General features: G+C 42.3%; 2 protein-coding genes across 3 annotated transcripts in view; one reads left to right on the top strand and one right to left on the bottom strand.

Moving 5' to 3' along the window:
* The window catches only part of GPN1 (GPN-loop GTPase 1), a 25,178-nt gene extending 17,259 nt beyond the window's left edge, over window positions 1-7,919 (top strand). Inside the window, exons 11-15 of the mRNA XM_014546629.1 lie at window positions 354-393; window positions 1,185-1,275; window positions 3,280-3,387; window positions 5,118-5,229; window positions 7,832-7,919. Of these exons, the coding sequence (XP_014402115.1) occupies window positions 354-393; window positions 1,185-1,275; window positions 3,280-3,387; window positions 5,118-5,200 (322 nt within the window). The 3' untranslated portion in view covers window positions 5,201-5,229; window positions 7,832-7,919. The remainder of the gene's footprint in view (window positions 1-353; window positions 394-1,184; window positions 1,276-3,279; window positions 3,388-5,117; window positions 5,230-7,831) is intronic.
* SUPT7L (SPT7-like STAGA complex gamma subunit) overlaps window positions 7,375-11,283 on the bottom strand; it is a 9,543-nt gene continuing 5,634 nt past the window's right edge. For both annotated transcript variants that reach the window (XM_005874842.2, XM_005874843.2), the window contains 3 exons: window positions 10,739-11,063; window positions 9,577-9,814; window positions 7,375-8,066 (listed from right to left, as the gene is read on the bottom strand). In XM_005874842.2, the coding sequence (XP_005874904.1) occupies window positions 7,804-8,066; window positions 9,577-9,814; window positions 10,739-11,063 (826 nt within the window). In that variant the 3' untranslated portion in view covers window positions 7,375-7,803. The remainder of the gene's footprint in view (window positions 8,067-9,576; window positions 9,815-10,738; window positions 11,064-11,283) is intronic.

Genomic DNA, 11,283 nt, shown 5'->3' with positions numbered 1-11,283 from the left:
GAGAGAGAGAGAGAGAGAAACATCAATGAGAGAGAATCATTGATCAGCTGCCTCCTGCACACCCCCTACTGGGGATCGAGGCCGCAACCCAGGCATGTGCTCTTGGCCGGAATCGAACTTGGGACCCTTCAGTCCACAGACTGACGCTCTATCCACTGAGCCAAGCCGACTAGGGCGGTACCCTGGCTTTTAATTCTATAGGGATAGCATTTCAGTGAGTTACACTTGTTATGCCTGACATTCAGTTAAGTAAGACCTTTTTTTATTTTCAGATCCCTAGGAAAACAGAAGGGATGTGTGGGCAGGCAGGACATATTTTAAACATAGCAATTTAGAAATTGTTTCTCTTTCAGGGAGTATCGTCCTGAATATGAACGTCTGAAGAAATCACTGGTAAGAGAGGAGGCTGTTTGTGTGTTTTAGGGCCACTGAAAAAACAACCTCAAACCATACACTTATCCCCCTGCCATTAATACTTTTGTTTCGGCCATCAGTGTGTCTTTTAGATACTTGTTAATTTAAATTTGTAAATGTCTATGTGTGCTGTCTGGATGTAGAAAGGCCCCTTAAATTATTTTTCTTTTCTTTATTTGAAGTTTTAAAAGCCAGATTTTTCTGCCCTGGTGAGGAAACTCAATGGTTAGAGTGTCGTTCTGATATGCCAACAAATTGATGTGCCCCCCCCCCCATTCCTCTCCTTCTAAAATCAATATATTTAAAAAAAATTTTTTTAAATCAGATTTTCTTGTTATATGTGCTAAGCCCTATTGCACCCTACCCCCGCCCCTACTCCGAGGTCCATTTAAAGGCTAGTTGTAGAGTTTTGTTTAGGAAAAGAGAGGTGGTTCACAACTCTCATTTCAACGGATCAGGTATCCTGTCCCCATTGGCCGCACTGGGCTCCATATCACCGAGCCTTCCTGCTGTATCTGCTTGAGGGGTCTTTTGGTGTATTTTGTGTCCAGCTCCTGGAACTTCTGATTCAGTCTCCAGAGCCCTCCAGCCTGAACTGCTAATCTGGGCCCATACTGCTCAGTGTTTCTATCTCCGTATCAGCCATCCCTTATCTGCCTCAATGTTTAGGAAGTCTTTGGCATTTGTATAATTGGTCATCTCCAGTCAGAAGATACATCTGACTTGGGGCTCTTTTTTGAATCTAATGATAGTTTTCTCTACATGTACAGGCCAGTGCACAGAGCCAACAGCAGAAAGAACAACTAGAACGCCTTCAGAAAGATATGGGCTCTGTTGCCTTGGACACAGGAGCTGCTACAGGTATTGGAGGGTCTCTGGTGTTAGGGACTGAAAGTGGATATGTTATTTCTACTCGGCAGGAAGACACTTATATTTAAGAGCGGAAAGAGAAGAGGGGGATGTTTTCCTTATGTAGGGTTTGCATATTTCTTATTAAATTTATTTCAAGGATTTTTTTCTTCTTCGTTAGTGTTGAAAATAGTTTTTTTGAACAATTGTATCTTCTGATGATGTTTGTGTGTACAAAACTTTTAATTTTTGTACATTAGTTTTTTTATTCTGCTACTTTACTGACTTTTGAGTTAATTTTGTAATTGATTCTCTAGGGATTTCTAGGTTGGTACTCATAGTTAAATGTATATACTCCCACCCATCCACACTTACTGATGGGCTGGCCTTTAAAGGAGTGAAGTTCTATTCAGGAAAGCTATTGCTATACTCCTAGTAGAGAACATGCAAAGCTGCTTGGAGGAGATGCTAGAAATGGACTGGGTTGACCAGTTACATGAACTTGCCTATGCCGTCCTGGTTGCACACCTCAGCAACATCAATTTCTATGTGCTGTGGTCTTTGGAATCACTCATGAATACACGAAGTGGCAACTGTTAAATCTGTTGCAAAGGGTCTGCTGTCCTTAGATAACCTGCTAAAAGTTGGAGGAGTTTCAGTCAGTCACTTGGGGAAATCACAAGTACAATTGTGTAATTCTGAGTTGGGCACAGAATGAAGCAGGGACTGTTGGCACACCATGCGGTCATCCTTTCTCAGGGCCGGGCCACTTGAGCTTTGTGCCCCTTGGTGTTGCTGCTTTTTGACACCCTATTCCCCAGCTCATCCTGCTTGACCTTTTAGGCACCTGAAGGGAGAGTGGTCATGTCCTCCCATGGCTTTAGGTTACTTGGCACGGTTTCAGGTTCTTACAGAAACTGACCCCTGTAGGCGGAATCCCCTGCCTAGGAATGACCTGATTATACTTCTTCCTGATTATTGGAGCTCAGCCCTATTGAGTTTCCCTAAGTAGGGAATTTACCTCTATTATTATATTCAGTTTTCCATAATCTCCCCCCACCCATCTTATTTCTTAATAATACCCTGGTTCCTCTACTCTGGGTCATTTTACACTGTGCTCTCTTCCGACCCTTTCTGAACTTAATTTCCACCAGGAAGCTTCCTCGGTGCTCCACACTGACCCTTGACTAACCAGCACTCTGGATCTGCTCGAACGTCTTGAGCCTTCATAAGAAAATGCGTAGTCTATTCCAAGCTGTCAGCTATTAAAAATGAATGAGCCTGGCTGGCATGGCTTAGGGGTTGAGCATCGACCTATGAGCCTGGGGGTCACGGTTGGATTCCCCGTCAGGACATATGCTTGGGTTGTGGGCTCGATCCCCAGTGTGGGGCATGTGGGAGGCAGCCGATCAATGATTCTCTCTCATCATTGATGTTTCTATCTCTCTCCCTCTCCCTTCGTCTCTGAAATCAATTAAAAAAATATATTTTTATAAAGAATGACATTCCTACTAAGACAAGCTACTTGAGAATTATTTTCCTTAGTTTAAAAATAAGATCTTCAGCCCTACCTGGTTTTGCTCAGTGGTTAGAGCGCCGGGCTGTGGACTGAAGGGTCTTGAGTTTGATTCCGGTTAGGGGCACATGCCCGGGTTGCAGGCTCGATCCCCAAAAGGGAGTGTGCAGGAGGCAGCCAATCAATGATTCTCTCTTATCATCGATGTTTCTATCTCTCCCTCTCCCTTCCTCTCTGAAATCAATAAAAAATATATTAAAGAAAAACAAAACCTAAAAAATAAAAAGACCTCTTGACTTATTAGAATAGTGAAAGCACGTTGTGAATTAGACTTGAAATGTTATGTGGCATTAACAATACGTTTGGGAGAAGTAGGATCCTGCATTTTATCATGACCACTTTCATCCAGCCAAATTAAAAATTGTAGTTATTTACCAATTCAGAATCACCTTTTGGAGGAGGCATGTGTTCATGACATGCTGCTGGTGTTTTCTCTGTAGACAGCTTACCTTCTGGGCGGGACCCTTCTGACTTGATCCTCACTCGGGGAACCTTGGATGAAGAGGATGAAGAAGCAGACAGCGACACTGATGATATTGACCACAGAGGTGAGAGGTGGCTCATGAAAAGAGACTAGTTGCTTATCCTCACATAGTTTGGTCAGGACCTTCCTGTTAAGAGAAGGTCTTGAATATGCATCCAGTAATAGGGGAGAGGAGCCGTAGCCAGTTGCTCAGCGGTTAGAGAATTGTCCTGCAGATTTAAGGGTTGCAAGTTCGATTCTGGTCAGGGGCATGTACCTCGGTTGTAGGCTCAATCCCCAGCCTCAGTCTGGGTGTGTATGGGAGGCAACCAATCTATGTGTGTCTCTCACATTGATGTTTCTCACTCTCTCCCCCTCCCTTTCACTCTGTCTAAAAAGAAAAAAATCAATGGAAAAAATATCCTTGGGTGAGGATTAACAAAAAAGAAAAAAAAAATTGGGGAGAGAGGAGATGGTTAAGGTATAGCACCAGGAAAGAGTCTCATGCATTGGGAGTTCCTGGCCTTCCTGCTGAATGGTTAATATTGAGCTGATTACAGGCCTTTTATTAGTCTGTCTTCTCAAGTTAGGTCCTGACTCAGTCTGAGGAATCTAGGATTTTGTTTATTGTAATTGCTTTAAGAATACATAAGGAGGCCTCAGCAGACCTGAACTAGTCAGAAGAGACTGCAAGTAACACTTTGAGGTTAAAATGGCTCTGGAAACCCAAAAGGGTTAACTTGGCATAGTTTTATGGACTGTGAACAGAATCTATTTCTTGAAACAGCCCTTTTAGATCCTCGCTATGACCAAGAGCAAACTTCTCTTTATTCCAATGTACTGGATGCTAACATGTAAAGTGCCTCATGTAATCAGATTTATTGAAGTATAATTTATAGAGTAAAACCCACCTTTTAAAAGTTTCTAGTTTGGTGAGTTGTGCATTCCCCCCCCCCCGCCCCCCCAAATTATAAGAGAAAGTTTATTTAGAAAGTTACAGAGGTGGTAGAAGTGAGGCCCTCCAAGAGGGCCCTTGGAGCTTAGGAGAGAGAAAGGCAAAGGTAAGGTGCCTTTGGGGAAGAAAAGGATGGGAAAAGCTCAGGCATGAGAGAGAGAGAGAGAGAGCGCGCACGCGCCTCTTGAGGAGTTTTAACACATATAGTCTTGTAACCACCGTCATAATCAAGATACAGAACACTTCCATTACCCCTGAAGTTCTCTCATGCCGTTTTTATTCAGTCCCTTCCTGCATACCTAGTTCCTGGCAATCACTGATCTAATTTCTGTTCCTGTAATTTTGCCTTTTCCAGATTGTCATATAATTGGAATGACAGTATTTAACTTGCATTCAACTTTTTTCAATCAGTATAATGCTTTTGTGATTTGTTGCATGTATTAGTAGTGTTTTTTACAGTTGAGTAGTACTCCATTATATGGATCTATCACAATTTATGCATTTACCACCTGGTTGACATTTGGGTTATTTCCAGATTTTAGCTCTGATAACTAAAGCTGCTATTAACATTCATTAACAGATCTTGGTGTGGACATATGTTTTCATTTCCTTTGGATAAAAATAGAAGTGGAACCTCATTTTAGTTACTTTATGAGGGGGGTTTTTCCCCCACTTACAGATAAAAGAAACTGTACATTTGGGGCCACATGGTAAGCATGCTCTGGGAGATTTTTCCTGACTGGGAGAAGTGAACACTTAGTTTCTTAGAAACAGAGTACTGTGTCTGATGGACGGGTGCAGCAGGTCTCTACCTGTCTAATGGGAGAGTTTAAAAAGAATTGACCTTTCTTTCCTTGCAGTTACGGAGGAAAGCCATGAAGAGCCAGCGTTCCAGAATTTTATGCAAGAATCAATTGCACAGTACTGGAAGAGAAACAAATAGTTTCTAGATGTCCAAAAGTTTGGAACTCTGTGAAGAAACTATCCTTACCTCTGATTGGGGTTACTATAAAGAACAATTTTGTACAAAATAGCAGCGTTTCTCTTATTAGGGAGATTTCCTGACTCCAGTGAAGCCAAGGATAGAAGAAATGTGGACCTGGCAGGTAGATGTTGATTGCCTGTGGCCTTTCCCTAGGATTTTGCAAGGAAGGATTTTCTGACTATTCTTGGATGCTGGTGTTCTGCCTGTAAACCTTCACGTTTTATCATTTGAACTCAAGTACTTTTGCTGCTAACGGACGGAATAGAGAACATATTGTTTGTTCACTTCAGATCTCTATTATTAGGCTGTATTTATAGCCTCTATTTCCCAAGCATCTTGCCCTTGACCCATGAGTTTCCCTCCTTTTAGCAGAATGGGAGATAAGAAACATGAGCTTGTACAGAGTGGCAGTGGAGTCTCCTTGGTAAGCAGTCAATGTTGATATGAAATGCTTGGTAGCTCATTATAGGTTTGTTGAAGAAAGTGGACAAAACATATAATTAATAAGAATCCTGTTTTTGATGGTGACTTGGATAGAGTTTTTAATTTTAACTTTGGTATAAGCCTGCCTGTCAGAATTTAAAATAAGAAAATTATATAATTATAAATAATTTCACTTCTGTTGATCAGAGAGATTTAAAGACACATGTCCAAACCTGACTCAGTAAGGTGATGTTTACTAAAGTTTCCCTGGTTACACAGGGACCTACCTAGTAACCAGGTATAGAGCCAGGCCCTGTTTGCATTTTACTTTGAACTTAATGCAAAATATGCTTAGTGATTTTCCGAAGGCCATGGACTTGGGTCAGGTGTACATTCCATATATAACAATCATGGTTTACCCTGCCTCCATTCTTCACAGTATCTCAAAATGTAGTGCATTTTTCCTAAGGAATTTTTCCCTGCCTAATCTGTCCTCCAATGGTTCTGGAAGTGTGGTCTCTGGGCCAGAAGCATAAGCATCACCAGGGAAATTGTTAGGGAACACTGAAGACCTGAATCAGAAACTGGGGGTGGGGCCCAGCAATCTGTTTGAACCACTGCTCTAACAACCCAAACAACCTGGGACAATTCTAGGCCAGATGACTCTCAGGTATCAGCCATATGACCTGCTTTATCAGAGGACCCCAACTTTGACCATCTGGTGCCTCTTCTCCAATTTAAACATTCTAAAAATAAAAGCATTTTATTTTACCATGAAGTATTAATTTCAATATTCTGTACCTAGTGGGAACCACTGGTCTAAAATTTTGAATCTATAAGAGGAAACCATTTGCACAGCAAAACTCTGAACATACATGGTTTTCCCCTTAGTGCCTTTGAATACTTTTTCCTTAAAGAATAACTTGTATGGCCTATACTATATGCTCCATAAGGGCAGGCATAATGTCTTGATTTTGGTCTTGACTAAAGGAGTGCTCTAAATTGCACAAGATTAGTAATCTGCATCCATAAACTTCAGCAGAATTTAACAAGCGGGCACCTATTACCAAGGCATAAAGCACATGTTTGCTAATTACTCCTAATTATTCCAATGCCGCATCATTTACATAATAAATACTGATTGAGACTATCAGATGCTAAGTAGGGCAGTACTGGAATGGATGAGTGACAGTAGTAAAGTTCAGGATATTATGTAGAGTAGAAAGTCTCTTTTTAGAGGCTACCCATCTAGTAGAAGCACAATTTGCAGATGTAGAATTCTGGCAAAGCAATGGGACTGCTGGCCTCTGATGGCCAAGCAGATGCAACAAATAAAATAAGCACAAACCGGTCTTTGGACAGTTCTTGTTTGTTTTATTCACAAAGGAGAAAATGAAAGAGGCAATTAAATAAATGTACATAGAGAAAATATTTAAAAAATCTTAGTGGAAATAAAGATAAGGATGAGGATAGATGGAACAAATCTAAAGAAGCAAGAAGAAAATCTGTGGATGGGATAGGAGAGGGCTGTTTGAAAAAGCAAAAAGGCTGTGTTACCACAGACCTGGTTTTATGAGACTTCATGGGCAACAAAAGTTTTAGAAAGACTCCGGATGGGTAAGTTGTGCAGAGGTTAGCGATTTCTTGCTAGGTGTTAGTACTGGATTCCCAATGACAACCAAACATGAAGTAAATTTAAAAAACTGACATCTGATACCAGCATACATTTACTTGTGAATCTTATTCAAGCACAACTTTGAGGTTTAATAGCATCTTAGTCTTCACAGCAGCCCTGCAACATGGGTCAAAGTGGTACAATTCTCAGTTGTGCAAGAGAAATGGCCTTAGAGAAGCTAAGCAACGGGTCTAGTCACAAGGACAGTCGTCAAAGACAGTGCTCTGATCTCCTGATTACCATCCCAGCATCATGACATACCTGTAAAATGTGGCTTGGTTGGTGTGGAAAATTACAAAAACTGAATGCAAAAGTAATATGCAAACTTGTTTGGTTAAGTCCAATTTCACTGAAATCAGGAAAATCCACTGTGTTTTAAGAGTCAAATCGCTATGGAAACAAATCTGAATATATCAGGTTTTCTGTTGGGTTTGTAGGTTTGGACAGGAAATCTCTTTTCCTTTTATATTTTCCTAATCCTCTTCTTGCAGCGCTGGTTGAAAACGGGGGAGGATCCCATGAGGCTATCAGTGGAGTGGGAGCCGTAGCTGCTGTCTGAGTCATCCGGGCTCTGGGGGATTCCAGCTTCACTCATGCCTGACATGGGCTCCTCGAAGACATCGCTGCCCAGCACGCCGTGCCCAGAGACATTGCCTTCTTCGCTCTCTTGAGGCTCCATTTTCACGTGGGCCAGATTCCAAAGAGGGGAAGCATTTACCTCTGTACCTAAAAATGGAAGAACATATAACTACAGGCCGTCCTCGGGTTACGTCGGACAAGATGTACATCGTCTCGTGGTTACGTCACCTCCCATTTATTTATAAAAAAAAAAGTTCTGTCATTTCGACATATGTACATATGTGCTTTATGTTTTTTTTTAATTATTTACCACAAGTAAAGGTCAGGAATTGTTATCTTTCTTTTAAATTTTTTTTACTGTTTCACTTCATTGCTGTGTATGTGCTCCATGTGAGTGACATAGGTGCTTATGTAGGTGGGTTCCGACTTATGGCAAAAATTGCGTTACACTGAGCCGTAGGAACGGATCTCTGATGTAACCCGAGGACCTACTGTACTGGTAAGCCAAGGCTGGAACAAAGTAGAATAAATATCCTACCCAGGGCAAACTGATGGCCTTTGAGCTCAGCTTATATTCTGACTATTGGCTGGAGAATATGGTTATAATTCTCTGCTTAAAAAAGTTAGACCAACTCTGAATATCTTCCTTTCCACTTCTTCCTTCACCCTCCCTCACCCACCCCCATTTTTCTGAACCAGGGAAGTAAAACTGCATGCATGTGGCAAGACTCCCTGTCTCATGGCCCAAAGGCAGGTACAACCACAGGCTCTTGCTCAGTTATGTTTGCTTGTCCTTCCTTCCTTTAATGGGACTGCCTTGTTTTCCTGCCTTTTGTTTGGGTCCCTGGTCCTATCTCATTATGAAAAGTTAATGATCACTCCACAATGCTAGCAGTTCATGGACTGCTGAAGAGAGACATGGCCCCTAAGTCTGCAACAAGGCCCTCTGCGTGTCCTAGCAATACTGTTCTGTGGGCATTCTCCATGGTGAAAGGCTCTGCCACACAGTTGTAACAAATGTGGCCTCATTCTGTTTATGCCACACTGGAGGATTTGCTGTTTGCTTCCTTTGAGCATTGATGAAATGACAAATTATATTTGTAAAGAACCAAGTGTCTAGACTAATTGCAGTCTCACTGACTTAAGGATCAAGTCATCCTGGTTTGTAAGGTCATCGCGAAGTCTATCTGGAAGAAGGGGCCAGCTGCCTGTGTAGCCCCGTGCAAGCGCTTTTAGTTCCAATTTGTTGCGTTACTCTAGCAAGGAAGCCCGACTATTCAAATATCCTTGAGCAATTAACACTCATTTATCTGGAAGTTGTCTTAATTGAGTACAAGCACCAGGAAGGACCAACACAGATACTAAGGGAGGGAGGGGACATCTGCCTACCTAGCTGGGTCAGCTGAATTAACTTGTAATCAGTAGGACAACATATATTACATCCATATCCTAACTAGGAATTCTTTAAAAAATGCTTGTTCTCTCACTACAAAGAGAAGAATGTTGGTATCTCTAGATCAGTGAAGCTGTACTTGTCTTTAGACTTTTTATTCTCCTGCTCTCTTCCGCTTTTGCTCTTCAGAGTATAATTCCATAAGGTAAGAAGTACTGAGATTGGTAGATATCCCAGAATCAAGTGTAAGTTGATTTCTCTTACTTGAAGCCTGCGGTGAAGCCTCAACCTCCAGGTTAGACGGGAAGCGCTCGCTCTGAGCCCCGAGGACTCCCATGGGCAGTGACTGGTCTCCAGAAGCAAGGTCAGCCTCCAGTTCCTCACTGACCGGGAAGGTGATGTCACTCACAGGTTCCTCCTTGATCTTTACAGGTTTAGTGTCCTCTGAGGCCTTCTCAGGATTGACAATCCTTTCATACTCTTCAGAAAGTTGCTTACTAATCTGTTGGCAAGCAAGAGACAATTTTCCAAAGAAATATGGAAACAAGTTGGATAGTATGGAAAAGCCAACAGAATATGAATAAAGCACCCACTGCCAATGGAAGGAATCTGCTTAAGATGTTGAGTTTGCATTTGTAAATGATAGACATGTGAAGAAAATTTGTTTGCAGAGAGTGTGTGTGTGTGTCATTAATTGAAAGTTATATAAAGGTGAAAAATAGAGATAAATCAGAAATGGGACAAAAGATCACATTTTTGGCTATAAAACTAACAGTTAAGCCCTGACCGGTTTGGCTCAGTGGAGAGAGTGTCGGCCTGCGGACTGAAGGGTCCCCGGTTCGATTCCGGTCAAGGGCATGTACTTTGGTTGTGGGCACATCCCCAGTAGGGGGTGTGCAGGAGGCAGCTGATCAATGTTTCTCTCTCATCAATGTTTCTAACTCTCTCTCCCTCTCCCTTCCTCTCTGTAAAAAATCAATAAAATATATTTTTAAAAAAAGTAACAGTTAACATATGTACCCCAGGTGGGTAATGAATGGTGTAGGAACTCTGGACCACTTAGCAAAGACTTCTTGCTGTAAATGTAAACGTATACAGCTTACACAGCATTAAAAATTCTTTACGATATTTTAGGTTTGGGGAAACCGAAACAGCGAGCAAATTGCTTGCATAAGGCCACAGTGGTTAAGAGAGGAGATATTTCTGGTTCTAACCCAAAATGGTGTCTCTCCCTGCTTTCCCACCGTGGGCAGTATCACTTCACTGTGTGTTTGGCCAGGTCATTGATGAGGCCAGTGAATCTCATCTAGGGCCACGAGGAAAGTAGGTTATGTCCTCTGTTCCAAGATCCTGTGCTCTGCATTCTACAGCAATTGTGGGATCCTGCTGAGCACCCTAGACTGCGTCCTCCAGGGCGTTGCCTCACCTGTAGCATGTAACTGTGATAGTCCTTGATGCGGTGCTGCCAGAACTTCTGGAGGGAGAGCACACTGCCAATGCCCACTTCATGGAATACCTGCTCCATAACGTCAGGAAAAGGCGTCTGCCCCAGTCGGGCCTCCCGATCCACAGCAAAGCGCAGCAACTTGGTGAACTTAAGGCAATACTCATGTGCCACATCAGTTAGGGTCTCCAGGACACTTTCATTTGCACACTCGAAGCCTGCATGGGCCAGGATGGTGGCCACTGCCTGGTAGAGGAGCTGCCGGCAGGAGTGCCAGCTGAGTTCAGTCACAGGTTCCCCTTTCCCACTGAAAGCAGACACATGGGGGTAGTGTTACGAGTGCTCCTGCAAAAGGGTGACCTGTCCTGTCTCCCTAGAAGTTTTACAATTCCAATCAAACCACTGGCCCAGCTTTCCAGGAAAATTCTATGCAGTTACACAGCCCAGTTTTCTTTTTCTTTTTTTTATTTTTATAAAAAAATATATTTTATTGATTTTTTTAGAGAGGGAGGGAGAGGGATAGAGAG

Source organism: Myotis brandtii, unplaced genomic scaffold (assembly GCF_000412655.1).
Source record: "Myotis brandtii unplaced genomic scaffold, ASM41265v1 scaffold454, whole genome shotgun sequence".
NCBI lineage: Eukaryota > Metazoa > Chordata > Mammalia > Chiroptera > Vespertilionidae > Myotis > Myotis brandtii.
This window is presented reverse-complemented; position numbering and strand designations above follow the sequence as displayed.